Source organism: Lethenteron reissneri, chromosome 11 (genome assembly GCF_015708825.2).
Source record: "Lethenteron reissneri isolate LAM-NWPU_2019-01 chromosome 11, ASM1570882v1, whole genome shotgun sequence".
Lineage (NCBI taxonomy): Eukaryota > Metazoa > Chordata > Hyperoartia > Petromyzontiformes > Petromyzontidae > Lethenteron > Lethenteron reissneri.
The window spans coordinates 10510359-10536502 of NC_083789.1; the positions used below are offsets into that span (position 1 = coordinate 10510359).

Sequence of the window (26144 nt, forward strand, 5' to 3'; positions counted from 1 at the left end):
ACCATCACCGCCACCACTGCCACCACTATCACCACCACAATCACCATCACCACCATCACCGCCACCGCCGCCACCACCATCACCACCGCCATCACCACCACCATCACCACTGCCACCACTATCACCACCGCCACCACTATCACCACCACAATCACCATCACCACCATCACCCCCACCGCCACCGCCGCCACCACCATCACCACCGCCATCACCACCATCACCACTGCCACCACTATCACCACCACAATCACCATCACCACCATCACCGCCGCCACCACCATCACCACCGCCATCATCACCACCATCACCACCATCACCACTGCCACCACTATCACCACCACAATCACCATCACCACCATCACCCCCACCGCCACCACCATCACCACCATCACCACTGCCACCACTATCACCACCACAATCACCATCACCACCGTCACCCCCACCGCCACCGCCGCCACCACCATGACCACCGCCATCACCACCGCCATCACCACCATCACCACTGCCGCCACTATCACTCTTCGTGCATGTGGAAATATGTTCAGGAGCTAAATGCCAATATTGAGCTCTGCTTGCCACGATGAGAGGGCTTCAAGGGACAAGGAGTTTGTGTAGTTTTGCTGTTTCTCCGTTGAGGGAGTGCACCACCACCAATTACATTAAACAAGCTGGCAAAGCCATTTTATTAAGGGAGCCATAAAGGGACAGGTTTGTAATGCTGTAGGCACGTGTGCAAACACATGTGCACATGTGTTCTAACACGCGTGCAGTGATTGCTTGGGTATGCAGCATAGAGAAAATAATAATGTTTTGAGAGTATTCATTTTACAATTTCGCTCATGTGAATGATTTCCTAGCGATTGGTTAGGGAGTTTTTTCGTGTGAAAATGAGCAAATCGTCCTGAGACGGACATTTAGACAAAACCAGGGGCCATGAAGAGCATTTTGGAGGCCAGGGACCATATGCTGGATGAGGCCCCGTCTGGTGCCCCTTGAGCTCTTATTGAGGCCCCCACAGATCTGAGGGCCGTGAAAAACTTGTCCATCACCTCACTGCAGATCAAAACATTTCACCTTTGTTCCCTCACACTGCTTGACATATCTCTGAATAAATACACAATTAAGCTGTTGCAGACTTTCCATGCCTGGCAAATTGATCAACATGTCCTTGGTAAAAAATAAAAAAAACTGCCCTGGCCCACACGTGGTCCGAGCGTCGCTGCGTCCGCCGCCGCTTGACTCGCCGTTTGCGCGACGGGGCGGCCCCCAGGTCCTGCTGGACGGCGAGGACGTGCGGGAGCTGAACGTGCACTGGCTGCGGGAGCGAGTGGCGGTCGTGTCGCAGGAGCCGGTGCTCTTCGGCTGCTCCATCGCCGAGAACATCGCGTACGGGCGCGAGGGCGTGAGCCGCGGCGACGTGGAGCGAGCGGCGCGCGAGGCCTACGCCTACGACTTCATCGCGGCGCTGCCGGAGGTGATGCCGCCGCTGCCGCCGCTGCCGCCACCGCTCGGACTCCGGCGGGGAATCGTGACAATCGAGAATAGCTATCAAAAAAAGTGTCACGTTGACAAAAGACAAATAGTTCACTACTTTAGCCCACCGGTGTGTTGAAGAGTGGAACCACAACATTTACAATTTTTTTTTTGTAAATGTTGTGGTTTCACTCTTCAACACACCGGTGGGCTAAAGCAGTGTACTATTTGTCTTTTGTCAACGTGACACTTTTTTTGCTGATTGGCCGTGTCGGGTGGTGGAGGGTTACGAGAATAGCTATCGATGCAGTCTGTAACGCGGTGGTAGCTTGCGTTCCTGAAGAACACCACGTTATGGAAAAATTGCGATGTAATGAAGAATATGTAATGCAAAGCACAGTCCGTGATAACACGTGAGATGCGTACGCAGGCCGAACAAAGACCGAGGCGTGTGGGTAGCATCTTGAAGAATCCAGCAGCATCCCACTGCCTTGTGTGATGCCACGCCAAGGCAGCCGTACGGCCGCTTACTCCTACTCACGCGCCGTAGTTACGTTGGCTCGATCACGTTATATTCAATTCGCATCCGTGTTATAACAAAAATGTGTTCCCTCATTCATTGCGTCGTATCCAATTCGCGTGATGAAATCCACACACACCACAGCAGAACAGACTGTAGTAGGATCTGCGAGGCGTTTTGACGATGATGCTGGATGTCATTACCAGCAAAACGTCGTACTAAAAATTGTAAATGTTGTGGATTCACTCTTCAACACACCGGTGGGCTAAAGTAGTGAATTTTTTTTACTGATTGGCCGTGTCGGGTGGTGGGGGATTGCGACACATTTATAAATAACACGGTCTAACCCAAAAACCTTTATTATGAGCAATAATAATGAGAAGCAATGATGTAAAATGCCACTGGTTAGATAGATCTCACATTGACTGTTCATGAAAGTAGTCAAGATGAACGACGGAGTGTCAGACACAGCCTGGAACAATCGCGTGCAGGTGCTTGGCATAGGGACTGCCAATGTTGCGTAGCCGTGGGAGACGGTAGCACTTTATCTCGTCACTTTCTTCATCTCTTTCTCTCTCTCTTGATGTAGTCTGTGCAGTTTCAGATGCGATTTGAGAGTAGCCAAAATTGCGGATAGCAAGTTCGTGAAGAACGAGGGAATACCGTACTCGTTGATGATAATGACGATGGTGATGACGATGACGGTGTTGACGATTTTGATGATGACGATGGCGATGATGGCGATGACGATGATGACGATATTAATGACGATGATTGCGATGGCTTTGACATGCTCGTTTTGCCGTTCAGGGGTTCGAGACGCCGGTGGGGGAGCGCGGGACGCAGCTGAGCGGCGGGCAGAAGCAGCGCATCGCCATCGCGCGCGCGCTCGTGCGGGACCCGCGCGTGCTCGTGCTGGACGAGGCTACGTCGGCGCTCGACACGGCCAGTGAGGGCATTGTGCAGGCCGCCCTCGACCGGGTACAACACCCGCCTTGCCCTCGACCTCCTTGCCCTCGACCTCCTTGACCTCGACCTCCTTGACCTCGACCTCCTTGCCCTCGACCCCTTGACCTCGACCCCCTTGACCTCGACCCCTTGCTCTCGACCCCCTTGACCTCGACCCCCTTGACCTCGACCTCCTTGCCCTCGACCCCCTTGACCTCGACCCCCTTGACCTCGACCTCCTTGCCCTCGACCTCCTTGCCCTCGACCCCTTGACCTCGACCCCCTTGACCTCGACCCCCTTGACCTCGACCTCCTTGACCTCGACCTCCTTGACCTCGACCCCCTTGACCTCGACCTCCTTGACCTCGACCTCCTTGCCCTCGACCTCCTTGCCCTCGACCCCCTTGACCTCGACCCCCTTGACCTCGACCTCCTTGCCCTCGACCCCCTTGACCTCGACCCCCTTGACCTCGACCTCCTTGCCCTCGACCTCCTTGCCCTCGACCCCTTGACCTCGACCCCCTTGCCCTCGACCTCCTTGCCCTCGACCCCCTTGACCTCGACCTCCTTGCCCTCGACCTCCTTGACCTCGACCTCCTTGACCTCGACCTCCTTGACCTCGACCCCCTTGCCCTCGACCCCTTTACCTCGACCCCCTTGACCTCGACCTCCTTGACCTCGACCTCCTTGACCTCGACCTCCTTGACCTCGACCTCCTTGCCCTCGACCCCCTTGACCTCGACCTCCTTGACCTCGACCTCCTTGCCCTCGACCCCCTTGACCTCGACCTCCTTGACCTCGACCTCCTTGCCCCTTGACTGGGCACGTCGCCCACTTTGTCGGGCACAGCCCCCAAGGACCCCAAAACGTCCGGCGCGCCAACGACGGATGGCGCTATTAGATTTCGATTTAAAGCTTTCGTGACTGCAGGGATTCATCTTCTTGGTTCTTTCGGTAAAGTCACGTAGAATGGAAATAATAAAGTAATAAAAATTCAACATAATAAAAGCAATGTTATTGTTGTTCTGGACAGACCTGTTCTTCACCTGAGGACGGCTGCTTGCATTGTGGCCGAAACGTCGTGAGAATTGTTTTATTATGTTTTATTTTTATTATTTTATTATTTCCATTCTACGTGACTTTACCGAAAGAACCAAGAAGGCGCTGTTAGAGTTGCAATCGGCTTTGGTTCCTGCTTGAAATGCCGCAATGCAAAATCGTCGCCGATAGTATTATGGCGATTCGGCCTCAACGCAACTTGCCTGAGTTTTCACGACCTGCCGGGTTGTGATCTGATTCACGGTGCGATAGTTTTTTCGTCCCGTGTTTACCGTTTCGTTTCCATCGTTTCTACTTCGCAATACTGAACAACTGCAATTAAAAAGTTTAGGCATTAGCTCTGTCTGTACATCCGTTACAGCGGAGGGGTGGTGGGACACACGCGATAACTCTCGTAAAGATGATCCAATATGACCAAAACTCGAGTGCAAAGTTGCGTTGTTATGGGGACGTATCCTTTTTATATAAAAAAAAAAATTTTACTGACCAAATTGATCAAAAGCATTGCCTAAAATTTGGGGACCCGGTCCGAAGCAAAACAGGACACTTTGCAAATCAGCGGACACACTTTGCCCCGACAGCTTCAACGCTGCTAATAGTTCGAATCTTCTTGGTTCTTTCGGAAATAATTAAATAATAAAAATAAAACATAATAAAATACAAAGACGCTGTCTTTCCGACAGACCTGTTCTTCACCTGAGGACGGCTGCTTGCGTTGTGGCCGAAACGTCGTGAGAATTGTATTTTATCATGTTTTATTTTTATAATTTTATTATCTCCCTTCCACGTGACTTTACCGAAAGAACCAAGCAGATGGATCCCTGCGGTCACGCAAAGCTTTACATCGAAAGTTCGAATCTTTTATGGGACGGCCGATGCTGACCGACCGACCGCCCGTCGTGCGTGCACACAGGCTCGCCGCGGCCGCACCACGCTGGTGATCGCTCACCGCCTCTCCACGGTGCAGAGCGCCGACACCATCGCCGTGCTGGAGGGCGGCGCCGTGGCCGAGATGGGCAGCCACGAGGAGCTGCTGCAGCGCCGGGGGATCTACTTCAACCTCACCCAGGCACAGGTGTGCCCCCCCCCTCCCCCACTCCCTCTCCCTCTAAAATTCAGTGGTTCTTAACCTGGGTTCGATCGAACCCCAGGGGTTCGGTGAGTCAGTCTCAGGGGTTCGGCGGAGGTTAAGACACACACCCGACTCATATGATTGTGCACCAGTAAAACATATACCTATGTTTTGAATTTCAAAAAATCATATTTTATTTTGCCAATTAAGAAGGGTTCGGTGAATGCGCATATGAAACTGGTGGGGTTCAGTACCTCCAAAAAGGTTAAGAACCATTGCTCTAAATACATGATTTACTTATAGACGAACCCAACAAGGCCTCGACACAGAAGCATCGTTTCTCTGTGTGCCTATGTGTTTGTCTCTCTCCGTGTGTCTCTGTGTTATATGGGGAGCGGTAGTGTAGCGGTTAGCGCGCTGCGCTATGAACCTGGCGACCCGGGTTCGATTCCCGCTCACGGCTAACACCAGTGACGATTATCTGAACCGGTCCTGGGCCTCTCCTAGGTCGACTCAGCCTTAAATGAGTACCTGGTGCGGTGTGTAAACATCGCCATTGGGGAGACAAAGGCGGTCGGGCGTGGTGCTGGCCACCCACCCCCTCGTTCGTGTACCGTTCCGGCCTTCATAGGTGCTCGCTAATAGCACTTGCCCCTACAGTCTGTTAAGGCTATACGGGGGATCTTTGTCTCTGTGTTATCTCTCTCTGCTTACGTGTCTGTCTATGTGTCTCCTGTTCTGTGTTTAATCTCTCTCTTAAATTTAGCAATCTTTGGAAGAGCGTAATCAACACAGATAGGGTGTTGACTGTTATGTTAGCCGACTCTCTGTGTTGTATTGTATTTCTAAGTTTACTAGGTTTTGTTTTCTCTTTCATTTGTACCTGATGATGATTGCTTGTGTTGCAATCGAAACGTCGTATGCTGTTATTTAATTTATTATTTTCTCTTACTACGTGACTTTACCGAAAGAACCAAAGAGTAATTGCTGCAGTCACGAAAGCGCCAAATCAAGTTTGAACCCAACAACTTCACAGCTCAGATAAGCCGATGAGTTGGTCCTTCCGCTCGCTCCCCCCCTCTCCCTCCCTTGTTTCCCTTCCTCTCTCCCCCCTCCCTCTACCTCCCTATAACGTATACACGAAGCCAAGAACTTCACAGCTCGGTTAAATCGACGAGTCGGTCCTTTCCGCGACCTCCCCTCCCTAAACCCACATTTACCAGCACGGTGAGACGTGGTAACAAAAAATAAAAAGCTCCCATGTCCAGTGATTGGCAGGACACATCACCGGCTGAGATAGAAGCCTGATGCCAGAATGTCGATCAAGGGGAGGGGACCCTCCCGAGAGTACTTCCACTGCGGAGATGGAGCGGTGAATCCAACTCGCGAGCTGCGGCTCGAAGCATTTCCGCATCGCAGGACCGTGGCGGATGGTGACGTCTCGCAGAGACCTTAGTCCGGCAGTGGACACATCGAACCCGATGACGATGACGACGACACTGACGATGATCTGTGCTTACCATTGACGTTCGTAGTCGAGCGGGAAGGACGCGGTCGGAGTCGCTGAGCCGCCGCGTGAGAATCGCGATGCGGGCGCGGAAGAGGGTCCCGGCGACCGCCCGGCGCTCACGTACATCCCCGTGCCCGTCGCTCGCACGGACAAGGGGGCTTCACCGGACGATGGCGAGGGGATTGAGGAGCTCACGGTGGCGGCTCGAGATGGCAACGACGAGGAGGAGCAGAAGGAGGATGAGGTTGGTGACTCAGCCGTGCTGTTGATGCTCTGAGGGACGGGACGCAGATCTCTGTTCTGTTATCTCCCAGTCGTACTACGATTGCAAATCGCACGCTCGGCTACGCCAGCCGCGCTAATCGGAGGTGCGACGAACGATGCCGGCGAGCGTGATGGCGGTGATATCGATGACGACGGCTACAATGACGGCTATGATGACGACTGCGATGACGATTGTGATGATGACTGCGATGACGACTGCGATGACGACTGTGATGACGTCAGTGATGACGACTGTGATGATGGCGGTTTTTCTTGACAGGACGAGAAGAAGGCGGCGCGAGGGATCTCTTTCCTGCAGATGCTGAGGCTCAACGCCCCCGAGTGGCCGTACATCCTGCTGGGCATCATGGTGGCCGCGGTGAACGGCGCCATCCAGCCGGTCTTCGCCATCATCTTCGCCGAGCTGATCGGGGTGAGGCTACAGCGCGCGCCTCGGTAATCACACCGTTGAGATCATCATCAGCAGCGGCAGAAGCAGCAGCAGCAGCCATTATCAATCTACTGCTGGATGCATTTAGAGTATTTGGCTGCAGTAGCAGCCATCGTCATCACTGTCGTCATGTTTCTAAATGTGGAGGGAAAAAACCGGAGGACCCGGAGAAAAATCCACACGACCACGGGGAGAGAGATTCCACAAACTCCTCATATACAGCAGGCGTCAGGGTCGGGATCAAACCCACGACCTCCTGTACACCAGGCGAGGTAGTCAACATCTCGGAAGTTTCCAAATTGCGAGCCGCTCGCTCGACCGCCGCTGTGCCACCAGCGGGCCGGATGGACACTTTGTTGACCAGGTGATGAGCGAGCCGCGTTCTCATGTTGTCCGCCTGCGCCCTCAGACGTTCACGCTGCCCACAGAAGAGGAGCAGAGGGAGACATCGGTCTTCTGGTGCCTCATGTTCATCGCCATCGGAGGGTCAGCCTTAGTGGTGAACACCATACAGGTAGGAAGCATGCGTTCGCGCATTGTACATGTGCTGACGGAGCGGGAGATTTGATATTATCGCTCACCTGGCAATATGCCGTGGCCGGGAATCGAACTCAGGATATTTAATCATAACGGCCGGGCGGTTCGGTGTGCTGCGCCCCACAGGGCTACACGTTTGGGAAGTCCGGCGAGGTGCTGACGCGGAGGCTCCGTGAGCGGAGCTTCAAAGCGATGGTCAGACAGGTGCGACCCCACAACCACAGAGCGCACGGCTCATCGTCGTGGTCGTCGTCATCATCGGCATCATCCCACACACACACAGAGTGATCTGTGAACACGCCCCTGAGCTTTGCTGCAAAAGGCAGAGTGGTTTCCGACTAACTTGAGGATTGCGTTGGTACTCATCTCCTCCCTTGTATGTTGAATTTCTTTCGCACCATACGTAGTCAACCATCTCATCTCCCGAGCTAATCCTGCTACTGCTACTTCCTGTCCCCGCCCCCAGCTACGACAAGGCCTAGCCCAAACACTATCACTACCCCTATCACTAGCCCTATCACTAGCCCATCACTACTCCAAACACTATCACAACCCCTATCACCACCCCTATCAATAGCCCATCACTACCCCATCACTACCCCTACCCCTATCACCACCCCTATCACTACCCCATCACTACCCTACCCCTATCACCACCCCTATCACTACCCCATCACTACCCCAACCCCTATCACCACCCCTATCACCACCCCTATCACTACCCCATCACTACTCCAAACACTATCAATACACCTATCACTACCCCTACCCAACTCCTATCACTACCCCAACCCCTATCACCACCCCTATCACTACCCCTATCACTACCCCAACCCCTATCACCACCCCTATCACTACCCCTATCACTACCCCAACCCCTATCACCACCCCTATCACTACCCCAACCCCTATCACTACCCCTATCACTAGCCCAAACACTATCACTACCCCTATCACTACCCCATCACTACTCCAAACACTATCAATACACCTATCACTATCACCTATCACTAACCCTACCCAACCCCTATCACTACCCCCCACCCCTATCACTACCCCTATCACTACTCCAACCCCTATCACCACCCCTATCACTACCCCTATCACTACCCCAAACCCTCCTTAACCACTCTCGCCTGTTCTCCTCCACCACCACTCTTAACAACCCCACTCTTTATCACAACCACTAACATCTTATGTACAATTGGAAAATTGTAGTAAAATGCCTCGGGAAAAGGTGCTATATAAATCTATAGGAGATCAGAAATCTTGCTTATAACTTCGAGACAGGGGCAGAAAGTTCCACATTCTTATGGTGGGGGTGAGTCTCTCCATTGGAGAACCACTGTTGACTTCTCCACAAAGTGGTAAGGTACTCACTTTATCGACCCGGGAGGGATGATGGGCAGGGCCAACACCCAGACCAGCGTTTGAACTTGCGACATTCCCATCGCGAGCCGCTCGCTCCGCCGATGAGCCACAACGCACGCTGGTGGCCAGCGGTGCCTCGCGACGCCACCATGACGGGGCAGCGACATCCACGGAGTGCCCGGAGCCGAGATCTCGTGCACGATTCCAGTCCTTGAAAGCCGCGATGTCTTCTGGATTGCATCCATTCGCTCGTTCATCGCTGACCTTCCGGCTACTTAATCGTACCGCGCCTCCCGATTAGCTACGTACGGTGCGAAAGAAGTTCGACGCACGTACGGTCGAGCTCGCGTCCCCCTCGTGCCGACCGTGGTGTGGGGCGAGCAATGCCCGGCTGCAGATCCGGAAATTGCAGCCTCCCCCCCCCCCCAGAGGTCGCAACGGGGTACCCGATACCCGTACCCTACCCGATACCCGGCTACCCGTACCCGGCCGGGTACGGGTAGCCGTTTGCGACCCTGGTGCAGCCGGGTACGGGTACGGGTAGGCCGTGAGTCACCGGTGAGTAACCGTTTGTCACTCATTTCGGGTAGGGTACGGGTAGGGAACGGGTACCCATTTGCGACCCTGGTGCGGTCGGGTACGGGTACGAGTAAAGAATCAAAACCCGTTCGCGACCTCTGCCCCCCCCCGCTTTGCGAGCCGAGTCCCAACTCGTGGCTACCGGCCCCCGGGCATATTCCTCCGTCGCCAATGCCCCCAAAAAACCGGCGCTGCCGGGGCGTTGCCCCCAGGCAACCCACCGCCAGCGCTCCCGGCTCCCCGACCTCTTCGTCGGCCCCGTGGGGGAGAGTCCCCTCGGGCAGTTGTGCCGCCTGCGTGCTCGGTAAGGGGCCGTCCATAAATGACGTCACGCACCTGGGGGGGGGGGTGGGGTGTCAGACATTTGTGACGATGTGTGACGAGGGGGGAGGGTTTGAGAAATGTGACGTCACATCAAAATGCGCAACTTTCAATAAATATAGACAACACGTTCTACTTAATTAAATAGACTTTTTAATAAATGTTTTCTCCTACAACATCAAAGTGCAGCGCCACATTAAATACGCACTACAATGACAATAGTTTAAAGCGATTTAAAGCATGTTTTTTTGGGGGGGGCAGAGCTTTGTGACGTCATATTTGAGGGGGGGGTCTGACTTTTATTGACGCCGTGTGACTAAGGAGGGGGGTCAAAAATCGTCCAAAATCGCGTGACGTCATTTATGGACGGTCCCTAAGCTATGCCGCTCGGCTGGAAGGAATGACGCGGGAGGGGGGTGGTCAGAGGTCGCAACCGGGTACCCGTACCCTACCCGATACCCGGCTACCCGTACCCGGCCGGGTATGGGTACCTGTTTGCGACCCTGGTGCGGCCGGGTACGGGTAGGCCGTGAGTCACTGGTGAGTCACCGTTTGTCACTCATTTCCCAACGTCTTGTCTCTTTTCACAATTCAAGATCCTAGAATCAACCCACCCGCGCCTGCAACATGGCTTCATCCCAGAGGTCGCAATCAGGTACCCGTACCGGGTACGGGTAGGGTACGGGTATCGGGTAGGGTACGGGTACCCGTTTGCGACCCTGGTGCGGCCGGGTACGGGTAAGGAATCAAAACCCGTTTGCGACCTCTGGGGGTGTTTGATGATGGTACTGGTGCTGGGATGTGCTCTGCAGGAGATCAGCTGGTTCGACAACCACAAGAACAACACCGGCGCGCTCACGGCGCAGCTGTCCACCGACGCGGCTCAGGTCCAGGGGGTGAGTTTCCCTCGTCGCGCTGTCGACGACGATGACGATGTGACGCGTAACTCTTACGATAGCATCTGCTGTTTATTGCAAGGCCGTAATTGTAATACAAAAATTAAACATCCCCCCCAATATTCAAATATGCTCAAAATGTCCCCCCAATATATTGCTATTAAAAATAATAATTGCTATGCAAATAAAAATAACAATTTGCAAAACCTTGGCCACAATATCTGGACTTGTCTTCAGATAAATCAATGCATAGATTTATGTTTATATGATTGTGGTTATGGTTGTACTTTATTAATCCCTAATCTCTGCCATTACATACAATGAAACAAGAAATGGTAAAAAAAGTAAAAACAGAGCAATGTAATACAATACACTATTAGACTTTGTATAAAAGAAAAGTCCATTCCATGTGTTAGTGATTTTTTTATATTTTAGGCAGTAAAGGACTTTTCAAATGTAGATATTTTTCTGGGTTGGGACCCCCAGACACCCTGGAAGATTTGGTCCCCCCAATGTTGACTCCATGGCTACGGCCTTGGTTTATTGAACAACAAAATACGCGATGTGCTGCAGGCTTACAAAAGTGATCGTCCCTCGGTGCGGGTGAGACGCTCTCGCCTAGGAGCTGCGTTGTATCCCATCCCCTCGGCTACAGCTCCTCCATGCAGTAAAAGCCAATTAGCTCCTAATTAACATCTGCCGCATCACCGCAGCCCCACGCTCCTGTCCTTCCCCCCCTCCCTTCTCCCCCACGACCCCTGTCCACCGCCATCACAACGCTCTCTTGGCCCCTCCAATTTATAAAACAGAGGTGCCGCCGACGCCTCCCGATAGCTTGGCTCGTTCTAGGATTTCGGCTGACCGTGCCGTGCCATACAGGCGACAGGTCGGCGGGCCGGCATGCTGGTGCAGAACTTCTCGGGGCTGGCCACGGGCCTGCTGATCGCGCTGCTCGTGGGCTGGAAGCTGGCGCTGCTCATGCTCGCCTTCATGCCCTTCATGGTGGGCGCGGGCCTCGTGCAGAGCGTCCTGCAGGGCTCCGAGGCCACCACCATCAAGCGGGCGTACGAGCAGGCCAGCAAGGTGAGCGGTCCGCGCGGCGCGAGGAGGGACACGTGGTGGCGCTGGCGGCGGCGACGGCGGTGGAATCGTGACATTTAAATTGTCGAGACGCCCCCTGGTGAAACGTGGAACATTTGGCCAACGTGAGGCCAAGGTTGTGTGTATGATGATGATTTTAAATGTATGACTGTCACCGAATTCTCAAATGAGCATGAGCTGTTGCTCATTGTATTCTTACAGCCCCAAGTCAGTGGTGGGAATTCCACATTTCTATGGTGGCGCGCTCGAGCGGGAATTAATTAAACTCTGCTCGTACGGCTGTGCGCACGCAACAAAAAACATCACTTGTGTAGCCCTTGTTATTTTTATGACACAATTTCACGTGAACAATTATGTATGTTGGACTTCTTTCGCACTGTACGTAGCCAACCATGCTAATCGGGACGTGTTGGTCCAATGGTTCCAACCACATGCCAACGTTGGCCTAACGTCGGGCATGTTTAACGGGCTTCCGGGAGACTCTTCGGAAAACAGAAACGTCGGACGCGGTGCCGAACAACACGCGGCACAACCTGAGAATGCACCGGGGAGCTGCACTGCAAGACACAACGACGAAGACCTGCGTAGTTTTATCTCGCAACCACTGCAACTGCAACAACAATAATTCGTCCAAATTGGGAGCGCGGGTGGAACTCGTGCAAGCGGGTCGCGTTGTCGGGGCGACTTTGTTGTTCTTGAGCGACGATTCGGAGCGACGCCGTGAACTCGCCGCAGATCTCCACCGAGGCCGTGCAGAACATCCGGACGGTGGCGTCCCTGTGCCTCGAGGAGAAGTTCAGCGGGATGTTTGAGCAGTGCCTCCTGGAGCCGTACAGGTGCGGACCGTCGACCCACCGCCGTTCGTTCTGAAACTACTAAGCTAAGCAATTTATTTTGTTGTGCCAGGTAAGGCCCACTGAGCTATCTGTGTGGCTGTTTTGCCACAAATGGTATATCAACAAAGTGGCTTGTCGCGTGGAAATTTGTAGCAACCGAATACTCTTCGCTCGCACCTATGCACTTTTGAGACTAAATTGAAGACACGTTTGTTTCGCACCTCCGTTTAGCATGGTTCGCTACGTACGGTGCGAAAGAAGTTCAACATATGTACAGTACCTCCTCGTTATTCGCGAGGGATGCATTCCAGAGATGCTTGTGAATGGCAAATTTCGCGGATAATGCTGGTGGCCTACGAACAACTTTTATTGGATTACCTTAAATAAATAAACAAACATTTAAAATACATAAAAAATATAATAACATAACAATTGGTTATCATTAAATAAATGTTAAAGTATTAAATCATAATATTTGCCTCTTTCGGTCAAGTCACGTAGATAGGTTCAAATTAATAAAATTAAATAAACAAAAACCACGGCGTTTCGATCATAACACAAACGATCGTCATCAGGAGGAAAACAGAGGGGGAAAGCTGCAAAAAGCAGTCTGTTTTAAAGGTTTAAAATGGGTGTAGCCCAAGGGTAATAAACGAAGTGGGTGGGGCTAGTGATGTTAATGTGAGAGATTAGCATGTTAATGTAAGAGATTAGCATGTTAATGTGAGAGATTAGCATGTTAATGTAAGAGATTAGCATGTTAATGTGAGAGATTAGCATGTTAATGTGAGAAATTAGCATGTTAATGTGAGAGATTATCATGTTAATGTCAGAGATTAGCATGTTAATGTGAGAGATTAGCATGTTCATGTGAGATTAGCATGTTAATGTGAGAGATTAGCATGTTAATGGAAGATCGCAGAGCCACCGCTGCGTCGAGACCGGCGCGCGGAGGTGGCTGTGTTGGTGTGAGAAACTGAACCTGTTAATGTAAAATCGGAAAATAACAACTAACATCGGAAGGTGGCAGGATGGGAACATCACAGCCAGTTATGACTAAAACTCGTTAATAACGTCCTTCCAATGATTCTAAGTTTGTACCCATCTTCTCCGTTGAAATTGTGTCTGTGTCTGTATATGTGGATGGCTTCATGAACGAATCTTTGTTGATAGCCAGTGGGCTTACAATTTCGTGTGAGCCATCCGCATTAAAACAATGATCAGCCACGGCCGACGTGTCGGTCCTACCGTGTTTCAAATCTGCCTTATGCTCACGAACACGGTCCGAGACATGTCGCTTAGTTACATTAACATGCTAATTTCTCACATTAACATAACTAGCTCCGCCCATTTCATGACCATTGGGCTACATCCATTTTAAACCTTAAAAAAAGTCTGCCTCAGCAGCTTTGCTCCTCTGTTTTCCTCCTGATGACGATCGCTTGTGTTGTGATCGAAACGTCGTAGTTTTTTGTTATTTTCTTTGAACCATGTACGTGCTTAAAGTCAAGATTTATTAAATAATAGTTTATAAATGAACTTACCTTAAATTATAATGCTCGCATCATCACTTTCTTTCTTTTTTTTTCTCTCGATGCAGAGTTCCAGATGCGATTCGCGGATAGCCAAAATTGCAGTTAGCAAGTTCGTGAATTACGAGGGAATATTTCGATTTAAAGCTTTTGTGACTGCAGGGATTAATCTTCTTGGTTCTTTCGGTAAAGTCACGTAGAAGGGAAATAATAAAAAAATAAAACATAATTAAATAATTCTCACGACGTTTCGGCTACAACGCAAGCAGCCGTCCTCAGGTGAAGAACAGGTCTGTCGGAAAGACAGCGTCTGAATGAACACCACCAGCTTAAATATACGCTGCCAAGCTTAGTGGTGTTCATTCAGACGCTGTCTTTCCGACAGACCTGTTCTTCACCTGAGGACGGCTGCTTGCGTTGTGGCCGAAACGTCGTGAGAATTATTTAATAATGTTTTATTTTTATTATTTTATTATTTCCCTTCTACGTGACTTTACGAGGGAATACTTCGCACACGTTGCAACCCCCCCCCTCCCCCACCGTTTTGATCGCGAACTTTGCGCGCCCGTCTCCCCCGCCGCGCCGCCCGCAGGGTGATGAAGCGCAGGGGCTACCTCTTCAGCGTCACCTTCGGCTTCACCCAGGGCATCCTGTGCTTCGCGTACGCGGCCGTCTTCCGCCTGGGCGGGTTCCTCGTGGCCCAGAGGGAGCTCACCTTCCAGGACGTCTACAAGTGAGTCTGCATCGACGCTCGCACGCTCGCACACACGCTCGCACGCACACACGCTCACACGCTCGCTCGCATACACGCACGCTCGCTCGCTCGCACGCACGCGGAGGTTGATCAACGCAGCCGCTCGGCATTTAGGGGCTACTGGCTGGGGGGCATCCGATTTTGATGCGCTACGTTCCTGAGATGTGAACTACCCCGTCTGGTATGCAGGAGGTCGTGGGTTCAATCCCGACCCTGACGCCTGCTGTATATTTGGAGTTTGCATGTCTCTCTCCCTGTGGTTGCGTGCATTTTTCTCCAGGTCCTCTGGTTTTCCTTCCACAATTTAGAATCAACGTGCATTTCAATTATTTGGCTGCTATAAATTTCCACGTGATCAGCCACGTCATTGAGCCACATCATTTGTGGCCAGGTCGCTTCAGATAAAAAATATTTATATTGCTCAGCAGGCCTTACCTGGTAAAATAAAAATAGTTTACTTTAGCTTGATGCCCGGGCCTCAAAATCTTTCCCCCATTCCCGATCTCAATAATTATATTCCACTTTCTAACAGTTGATCCGCGACACTATAGAGCAGTTGTGCCCAACATGTGGTCTGCAGGCCACTGGTGCTCCGCAAGGCCACACGCGCGAAGTGGTCCACGGAGCTGTTGCGGTGTTTTCTTTTTTTCACAAAACCGAGTGGTGGTCCATGAGAAGAACGTTTTAGAGGGCTGACAGTAGTCGCACGCGTCCAGGAATAGTTGGGCACCATTGCTCTCAGTAATTTAACAAGGTACCACCGTGTGTATGACTGCCAACCTTTTGTGCCAAAATTGAAATACATCTGTTCGTTGTCACTTATCAATGTAGCTGTATGGCAATTCGCATACATCTCAGTAAAAAAAAAACTGAAATCAGCGGGGAGAATATCAATGGAGTGTTTGGTACGGGGCGCGGGTAATGGTAAAACAGTCGAAGGAACTGAATAAATAGGGACTCCCAAACCATAACAACCCCGAGCTTTCCTCAAACTTAATCTGGCCCTGTCCACACGTCTCACCGGGATGACCCCCCACCTGGTTACCCACTGCCTCAGCTCTGTTCCTGCCTGTTGATCTTCTGTCGCAAATCGCCATCTTCTGGACCGCATCAACATTTCTGGAGTGACGGCGTCTATTGGGGGCATCATCACCCTGGTCCTCTCTCGCTTTTATTCGAACCCAGTTTTTTTTTCGTTTCACCGTGGCACAAGAAGGGGTGGCTTTTTGCAGTGTTGCCACGGAGTCCCCATGGATTTTTTTTTGGGGGGGGGGGGCGGGGGGGTGGGTCATCGAGCCTTCTTAACGCACGTACTTTATCACCCCCTTTGATTAAATTATTACATATTCATCAAATTAGTGTTGATCGAACTCGCTGTGACGCGGCGTCCTCATTCGATTTCGTCAGAGACTTAGGAAAAAAACCCTTGACGAGGAAGCAACGGTGTAACATCAGCGTCTTCGATCTAAGCGGTTGGCTTCAGGGGGCCCTGGCAAATCGTTGAATCGGAGCTCGCACTGGAAACCTAGCGGACGTCGCCCGCAGCGAGGGGACTCGCTGATGCAGACGCGCACTGTCCCCTCAGGGTGTTCGGTGCCATCATTTTCGGCGCCATGGCGGTGGGCCAGGCCATGGCGATGGCGCCCAACTACGGCCGAGCCAAGGTGTCGGCGGCTCGCATCCTGGCCCTGCTGCGGCGCGAGATGGCCATTGACAGCTACAGCGAGGGCGGCATCCAGCCGGTGAGGCTCGCTGGCCCTCACCGCCACGTGTCATGCTTCCCTGGTCCCTGGAACCGAACATTGCTTCTACCTATGTCATCCGTTCTGCGTCCTATATCACGTTATTACGCGTCTCATGTGCCTGTGTTACGTGTCCCGTGTCACCACATCTTCTGTCCTGTGTTCAATGTTCTTTGGCTGATTTCCCACGTCACGTGTCACATTCTCTGTCCTGTATCCCATGTTCCTCTTCTCACGTGTCACAATCTGCCTCAGGTCCAATATCCCTTATACATCCTCCGTCCCACGCCTCACGTTTAATGTCTTTGTTACCTCTAGTATGTCCTGTGTCCCGTGTCCCATATTCAATTTCCTGTGTCCCGTATCTTTTATTGTAAGCATTTTTTATGTTGTCTTTCATAGCCCAACATATCAGTGGGAATATCAAAAGGACGGAGGAACAACATGCAGCAGGCCGGAATTATTGCACCCTCAAAATGAGTGAACGAACGAGGGCCCGACCACGGTCGGGGAAACAATCATGAGCAGTGCATTTGAGGGACCCCCCCGTATCTCACATCCTATATCCAACATCCCCTTGCTGCGTGCCCGTCCCCCGCCGTTCCGCAGGACGCCTTCGACGGGGAGCTGCAGCTGAGCGGCGTGCACTTCCGCTACCCGACGCGGCCGCACGCCGAGGTGCTGCGCGGCGTGAGCCTGCGCGTGGCCCCGGGCCAGACCCTGGCCCTGGTGGGTCCCAGCGGCAGCGGCAAGAGCACCATCATGCAGCTGCTCCTGCGCTTCTACGACTCTAGCGCCGGCCAGCTGGTGAGGGCAGCGCCGCGTCCGGCTCGGTGGCGCAATGCTTGCCGTTCGTCACCAACACACCTCCTGCCCCCACCTGGATCTTAGGGAGAGAGGCAGCTTGGGAGGGCAGTGGGGAGCAGGCGACCCAGAACACCCAGTGTTTTGTGGCTTTTTTTGATGTTACGACAAAACGTGAGTCCGGCATGCCACGTCCGAAAAGTTCCAGTAACAGGGTACAAAAACTAAACTCGGCGGTCATCCATTCCGGCGTAACGGAACCGCGCTAAAGGGAGAGAAAAGAAGGGAAAAGGGGGGGGGGCTGCTGCCCTGCCCCATTGACGACCGTTCACTAGCGGGAAGATGAAGATTTAAAAGGGTAGGGGAAGAATAACAACCAGCATGCTACGGAAATGCCGGGGATAGCGGTGGCCGGGGGGGGGGAGGTCGAGGTGGGGGGAAAAGGGGTTTTTAAATTGGGGGGGGAGCGGGGATGATTGGGGAAGAGGAGGTGGTACAACGAACTTACAGACAGAGATCCTGAGCATGCAGGGGAGAGGGGGGAAGATAGGAGGGGGGGGGGAGACAGAACACAGGGACTCCTCTACTTACGAACATTCGACTTACGAACTTTCAGAGATACGAACAAACCTGTCCGTGTTTCTAGTTGCAGCTGTTTGGACCCAGAGTATAAGGTTCAACCGCCGCGCAATAGATGACGGTGGTGGCATCTACATCTGCAGAACAGGAAGAAGCAGTGGCATCTACATGAGATTATACAACTTTTAAAGCCATTCCTCTTGTTTAGTGTACGTGCCGTACAACACGTTTGGCATCGACGGGATTAAATTTGGACTTACGAACAAATCCACCTACGAGCAGACCTCTGGAACCTAACTCGTTCGCAAGCAGAGGAGTCCCATGTACCCAGTGTTATAAAGCTACCGAGTTTATGAGGCTCAACCATTGTGAAACGGCATTGTGTGTGAAACGGCATTCCCCTCATTCTCCCTCGGCCCCACCCACTTTCACTTATCCACGCCCACTCGGCCGCTGTCTGCACGGCGATTGGCTGCCTCCCTCTCTCGCCACGCCCACTGCCCACAGGCCACGCCCACTCGTCTGCCAACCCCGCCCACTAGCGCGCACTGACACATACAATGAATGCTGTGCGGCACAAATAGCATTTAGAGAGCATCCGAATACAAGAGGCGGCCGCGGGGATCTGGCTATCCTGGGGAGAGGAGGATTTCGAGTTGTTAAGATTAATGTATTAATTACCAGTCACAGTTAATTAACTGTAAGGTCACGCGCTTTACACACGAAGTTATTGCCACAAATGAGCCACCAATGCCTCGCTGATCTCGTCAAGGAGCATAAATCATCACCACAAACTTTGTTCATTCTAGCGGCGGCTTTTGGCTGACCATCGAATAAAGACGGTCACCGCATCGAGAGCTTTCAGATGTGCTTCTGCGTCCATCTGCAACGCTTTTCCTTCCTATATTAGGAAGCCACTGGAGCTATGCACTTTCTTTCTAAATTTAAAATTAATTTCTTGAGAACTTCTCTTTGTTATTAGTGTATTGTCCTTGCTCCGCACCTCCGATAAGCACACTTGGCTACGTACGGTGCAAAAGAAGTTCAACGTACATACAAAACACATTCCTGCGGAGGGAGCTGGTAGGAACATTGGGTTGCTCGGTCAATGGCCAGGGTCAACGGCGGCGTGGTGTATTCCGCAAATATGGCCGACTGTTAGGGCGGGCACAAGCCGGCGTGAGTAGGTTAAACGTTGAGTTTTATAAAGGCACCACGGGGTGACCAGCCCCTCCACACCCAGCCCCACCCCTCCCACCCCCCACCCAGCCCCACCCTCCCCACCCAGCCCCTCCATCCCCACCCAGCCCCTCCCCACCCTCCCCTCTCCTCCCCACCCAGCCCCTCCCCACCCTCTCTACCCAGCCCTTCCCCACCCTCCCCTCTCCGCCCAGCCCCACCCCTCCCATTTTTGGATGCACGACGGACGGACGCAATAATCCCCTGTGGGCTGGTGTAACCAGGAGGTTCCTACAAGTAAAATTCATTATTAATAGCCCATTGAGAATGGAAGTCTACTTATCTAAGGAGTCATAATAAATAGATCATAGAGAAAAACACTTTGAATTAAACAAAGAACAAAAGCAAAACAGCTAAAAATAATAACAATACATGTTTAATACATACACATGTATTATTAGTTCCACTTGAGGTTTCCAAATGTAAATAACTCAGCTCACTATCATCAATCATTTCTGTGGTGTTGATTAAACGGGAACCACTTTCTCGGAAGTGAATATCCTCTGGATAGTGTATTCTGGATAGACTCACCACCCACCATAGGAATATGGAATTTCCACCACTAGCTTAGGGCTGTAAGAATAAAATTTGCAACAGCCCATGCTCATTTGAGCATTCGGTGGTGGCATGCATTTAAAATCATCGCAACCCAAACTATGGACCGTATAGTATTTACATAGATACACATAGAGCTACACAGGGACAAATAAAGACACATAGACACATTGAGATACATAGAAACCCATAGATATACATTAAAGACAAGCTGCTGCAGTAGTGTGATTGTGGCAATGAAAACCAAGCTATGGACCATATGTTAAACCCATAGATACAGGCCACAGTCGTGCGATTATGTCCATGCAACCCAGACTATGGATCGATAGAGTCAACAAATGTGGCCTGCGCTCTTTCAACGGACGAGGAGGAAAAGCAAAGCGACACGAATTCTTCGTCCTGAAGCCCTCTCGTCACGGCTAGCAGACAACGACTTTGGCATCCAGGTCCCGAACACATCGCTGCAATACGCAATAATAGAACCATCGTCAGCCATGATCAATCCACTCCTGGATGATGGTCTCCCCACCAAGTCAATTCTCGTGGTGCCGGCTATGCAAGCAGTTCACCCTCAATTGTCACGGCTCCTTCGCTAGAAGTAAAGCTGCGCTTCGAGATGCTACGACATTTGAGCACTAAATTAAAATCAAATCCTTTCCCCCAGTGGCGAATGGATAATTATTTTACAACTCGCCTTTTACCACCAGGAGAGGCCTAATCAAGTTGACTGTGTGTCGCCCGCTGAGATCAAACATGTCCCACGATCACTCGCGCGTGTGGGACTATTGGACTTCGACGCGATGAAGATGATCGGCCCCTGAACGCGTGCCGATCCAGATTAAGTCATCACGATCCATCCCCTCACCCCCTCACCGCCCCCTTTCCATGTAGAGATGCCATGATTTGTCACAATTCCAGGGTCACAATTCAATTCATGAATCCCGTTTCTCTTTTTTCGTTTTATTTTTTGCCATTTTGTTTGCTGTGTTTATTTTTTTTGTCGTGACTAATAGCCACAGCCAAAGTGAGAGGAACACTTGATGTGGTGTTCAACACCAAGTGGTGTTCCACACCAAGTTTACCGCGCCTCCGATTAGCACAGTGGGCTACGTACGGCGTGAAAGAACCTATCCTGAACCTCCCCAAGTACCCGGTGCAGTGTGTAAAACATCGCCACTGGGGAGACAAAGGCAGCCGGGTGCGGTGCTGGCCACCCACCCCCTCGCGTGCCGTGCCAGCCTTCATAGGTGCCCGCTGAACAGCACTTGCCCCGGGCAGTCTTTTAACGCTACACGGTGGATCTTTGTCTGCGCGCGCGGGCAGCTTCTGAACGGCGTGGAGGTGAGGCAGCTGAACCTGGGCTGGCTGCGCCGGCAGCTGGGCGTCGTGTCGCAGGAGCCGGTGCTGTTCGGCTGCTCCATCGCCGAAAACATCGCGTACGGCGACGTGAGCCGTGCGGTGTCGCGCGACGAGGTCGTCGCCGCCGCCCGCGCCGCCAACCTCCACGACTTCGTCGAGTCCCTGCCGCAGGTACGAGCGGCGGGCCGGGTTCGCGTGACGAGACCTGTGGCCGTCATCGTCGTCATCATCAGCATTGTTGTCGTCGTCGTAAACATCGACATTTTTGTCGTCATCAATATCGTCGTCATCAGCGTCGTCTTTATCGTCATCAACATCGTCTTTATTGTCGTCATCAATATCACCGTCATCGTCGTCATCGCCGAGCGAACGTTGGCCGGGCGCTTCCACTCAGTTCGCGGTTCGCGTCGACGTTCCATAACGTGCGCGCTCCCCCTCCTCCTCCTCCCCTACTCCCCCTCCTCCACCTCTTCCCCCACCCTCCTCTTCCTCGCCCGCCCTCGCCGTCGCTGCGGTGTCCGCCGTGCTGCCCCAGGCGTACGACACGGTGGTTGGCGAGCGTGGCGCCCAGCTCTCCGGCGGGCAGAAGCAGCGCGTGGCGATCGCGCGTGCGCTCCTCCGGGACCCCCGCGTGCTGCTGCTGGACGAGGCCACGTCCGCGCTGGACGCCGAGAGCGAGAAGGTGCGTGCCGCCACCACCGCCCGATTGTGTTTTCATCACGATGTCGATACGAGGGAATTAATAAATACAATTAATTTAACTCGAGCGCGGTACATAGCACCGATCGCAGAACAAGAGGGGGAGGGGGGGGGGCAGAGATTCCGCAAGTAAAAAGCCGAGATCGGCGTGGCAGGGCTCAGTGGAGGTGGGGTTGATTGGGCACATTTCCCCACCCAAGTGGGGAGCCTCTAGCAGAGAAGTGAAAGTTGATATGGGGGGGGCAGGAAGGTTCGAGGGAAGATGACAGCATAAAAGGGGAGAAGGGAAATGGGAAAGAGAGGGGGGGGGAGTGTTTTTTCTGATGTTTATTGACAATTATTGCGATATCACTTTGCATGACATGATGGCTTTATTTATTTGTGTGCGTGTGCGGCGGTGGAGACCGGGACTCGTCGCGGAGTTTGAACTCGCACATTTTTCTTCCACCACAAGGCTGCATTGGTGAAACGTGACAGAGTGATCATCGTCATGTTGAGAACATGACGATGATCACTATGTCACGTTTCACCAATGCAGCCTTTTTCCACTGCCACATCGAAGCCGAGCCAGTTAGGGCCCCTCTCGGTACAGGTGGTCTTCCACTTGCAATCTGCCGTGTGCAGAGGTTTGCTCGTACCATGATACGCTTGGCCTCACAAGTCATATTACTCTATCTCGGGGGCCAAGCAGGGCCAGGGCCAGCGGCTCAATGACTAATTCGCAGCACGTGATGTCTGTTGGTACGACTTACAAACACGGCATCGCCGTTTCGTCCGCATGCGTCTCGACGCTGCACGTTGTGCACGATACCGGCGTCGCGGCTCGCCTTCTGCAGTGGAAAAAACAAAACCTGGCTGCTCCTGAGTGTTGACGGCCAGACTTGGCATGGCCCCGGCACAGCTCGCATGTGTCAATGGGAAAAGTGGCACAAGCCGCGAGAGCGAAACATCCAAACGGTACATCGACACTCATCTTGCTGCTGCCTGCTGCTGCCTGCTGCTGCCTGCTGCTGCTGCCTGCTGCTGCTTTTTGCTGCCGCTTGCTTCCTGCTGGTGCTGCCTGCTGCTTGCTGTTGCTGCTGCTTGCTTGCTGCTGCGATGAAACCAGGTGGTGCAGGACGCTCTGGAGAAAGCTCAGCAGGGCCGCACCTGCATCGTCATCGCTCACCGGCTGTCGACGGTGCGCGCGGCGGACGTGATCGCGGTGCTGCAGGACGGCGACATCTGTGAGCTGGGCTCGCATGAGGAGCTGCTGTCCGCCCGGGGCCTCTACTACCGCCTTGTGGAGGCCCAGATCCTGTAGCCGGCCTGGCGACCACGACCCGCTGGGCCCTGTAGTCACGCTGAACCAATATTGGCTTCCCCCGGAAAATGTATTCCCCCAGCAATGGATATTGGGTGAATGTTTGGTTTGGACGGAAGGTGGAAGGGCGGATAGTTGGGGACGCATTCTTTGTTCCTCCAGTGGAACGAATAAGTTATCCGACAAGTAAACGTTTACTCTCCGACACCGTGTGCTGAAGTAGCAACTAATTGGCACGTTTTGTTTACGTGACAAACCTTGATAATTGGCTGTGTCGTGTGGTCGCGGGTTAAACGACACATTTATATTGACGCAATCTAACCCAAAAAAAACCTTTATTATGGAAAGTAAACGTTTGTTCCACCCTACTTAAACCAAACTATTAAAATGTTTTTTTATTTTACCAGGAAAGGCCCACTGAGCTATATAGCTCTTTTTCAGAAGCGACCTGGACACAAATGATAGCCCAATTAAGTAGCTTATCACGTGGAAATTTCAAGCAGTCAAATACTCTAAACGCATGTTTCTAAATGTGAAGGGAAAACCGGAGGACCCAGGGAAAATCCAAGCGTCCTCTGGTCTAACACCGTTTGAGACGAGGCTCAAAAGAAAGCTGTCTCTGGTGTGGACCAATCAGTTTCAAAGACAATGCATATATTATCAAAGTATGTTTTTTGTTTGCATTCTTACCACAATGTGGTTAATGCAGACATGATTCCTTGTAAAAGGTTTCAGTTTGGTATTTTAACATCTCAACACCTGTTTTGTTGCCAGAAAAAAGGGGAAAAAAACCTATTATCAAAGATTTAGAGTTTAGACATTAGGGTTTACGGTTGTAGTTTTTGGTTTGAAGCTTCGTGTTAGGAGGTAGGGGCGAGAGTAAGGTGGCTAATTGGTTGAGATAAAGTTACGACCAAACGGATGTTGTGAAAAAGTCAAACTCAAACCACATGTCCTCCTGAGTGGTTTTCAGGTTTCATCAATGTATCCGTCATGGGTTTAACGTTTTACACCTGGGATTAAAACGAATATTTACATGTTTTGTTAGGAAGTATTTTCACGATATACATATGTATAGCATGACGCGTAGAGGCATTTCCGCTGGACGGAACGAGATGCTTTATACTTGGGATCGGACATCCTCGGAGAAAGAAAAGTTTTTCAAATTTGTTTACAAGTTTCGGATACTTTTTGCATTCCGAAGCCCAGCTCCCACGCGATGTTTTTAATGGTGCTGAAAGGGGCACTGAGAATTGTTGATTTGTTTTTGTTGTTGTTAAAGCTTAATATGTTTATGAAATGTCCAGTCTTTAAAATGCTGGTAATTGTTTTCTTTGAGTGTTGTTATATGTATTGCATTCACGGTCGCGTAGCACAGGCCCAAAAGGACCCACAACTCCCAAGTGGCCAAACTAAAACGGCACTATCGAGGGTGTAAACAGAACAAAACCCCATTGTTTTTTTGGATTGAGCAAAGGTCTAGAAGGGACGATGAGGAGGGAATTCCAAATGTGGAGCAGTGGCAGGTTAAGAAGCAGGCAATGCAAGCACCTGGATCTGGAGTTGTGGTGGTCCAACAAACACAGCGTGGCCAGTGGCCTTTAAAGCGAGCGGCCGCTTCGGTGAGCAAAGATTTGAGTGCCCCTTGATAGCACAGCAAAGCAATGGTATCAAAGCTGATGTGTTGTAGCTTGTAATACGTCACATGACCCGTCCATGTGTGTGTGTGGCGCGGTGGTGAGCACACTGCGCTACCAGCCCGGCGACACGAGTTCGATTGCAGCTCACGGCCAACGCCAGTAACGATTATCCGAACCGGTTCTGGGCCTCTGCTAGGTCGACTCAGCTTTGAATGAGTACCTGACGCGATGTTTAAACATGGCCGCTGGATAGAAAAAGGCGGCCTGGCGTGGTGTTGGCCACTCACCCGCTCTTGTGCTGTGCCGGCCCTCATAGGTGCTACTCGCTAACAGCACTTGTCCCCAACAGTCTGATAAGGCTCTATAATAACTAAACTATCTTTACTTTACCAGGTAAGGCCCACTGAGCTATATAGCTCTTGTTTCAGAAGCGACCTGGCCACAAATTATAGCTCACCGAAGTGGCTTATCATGTGGAAATGTATCTTATCGTATCGTAATGTATATAATGTCCTGACCAAGGTGCTTTACAGAGAATGAACAACGGTACGTACGAATGTAATGGTGGAGATGAGGTGAATAAAATGAGAGGAAGTATTGGGCCAGCAGTGAATTATTTGTATCACTCACCGCTGATTCTAAAGTTTGCTGGGTTCATAGCACAGTGCCTGAATCACGGTGGCACTGCTCTACAGCATCAATGATATTGTTCCTTTCTCATATTCAGGAATTCTAGATTTGAAGCTTTCGTGACTGCAAGGATTCATACTATTGTAACCTGTGATGCACATTTGACGAGAGCACATGATGACGAATAGATTGGATGGATGGGAAATGAGTGGCAAAGCAGCCAAATGCTCTAAACGCATGTTTTAAATTGTGGAGGGAATACAACGGGGGACCCGGATAAAAATCCACACGACCACGGGGAGAGAGAGAACATGCAAACTCCAAATATACAGACATCGTCAGGGTCAGGATCGAATTTGGGACATCCTGT

The 26144-nt window shown here is 51.7% G+C and overlaps 1 protein-coding gene across 3 annotated transcripts in view; it reads left to right on the forward strand.

The window, feature by feature from the left end:
* LOC133341430 (ATP-dependent translocase ABCB1-like) overlaps window positions 1-25731 on the forward strand; it is a 49396-nt gene extending 23665 nt beyond the window's left edge. For all 3 annotated transcript variants that reach the window (XM_061550054.1, XM_061550055.1, XM_061550053.1), the window contains 16 exons: window positions 1271-1474; window positions 2804-2974; window positions 4914-5075; window positions 6608-6826; window positions 7127-7279; window positions 7707-7811; window positions 7961-8038; window positions 10918-11001; window positions 11881-12084; window positions 12838-12938; window positions 15063-15203; window positions 16810-16966; window positions 17576-17773; window positions 21467-21673; window positions 22038-22184; window positions 23310-25731. In XM_061550054.1, the coding sequence (XP_061406038.1) occupies window positions 1271-1474; window positions 2804-2974; window positions 4914-5075; window positions 6608-6826; window positions 7127-7279; window positions 7707-7811; window positions 7961-8038; window positions 10918-11001; window positions 11881-12084; window positions 12838-12938; window positions 15063-15203; window positions 16810-16966; window positions 17576-17773; window positions 21467-21673; window positions 22038-22184; window positions 23310-23504 (2526 nt within the window). In that variant the 3' untranslated portion in view covers window positions 23505-25731. The remainder of the gene's footprint in view (window positions 1-1270; window positions 1475-2803; window positions 2975-4913; window positions 5076-6607; window positions 6827-7126; window positions 7280-7706; window positions 7812-7960; window positions 8039-10917; window positions 11002-11880; window positions 12085-12837; window positions 12939-15062; window positions 15204-16809; window positions 16967-17575; window positions 17774-21466; window positions 21674-22037; window positions 22185-23309) is intronic.
* The last annotated feature ends 413 nt before the right edge of the window (window positions 25732-26144 follow it).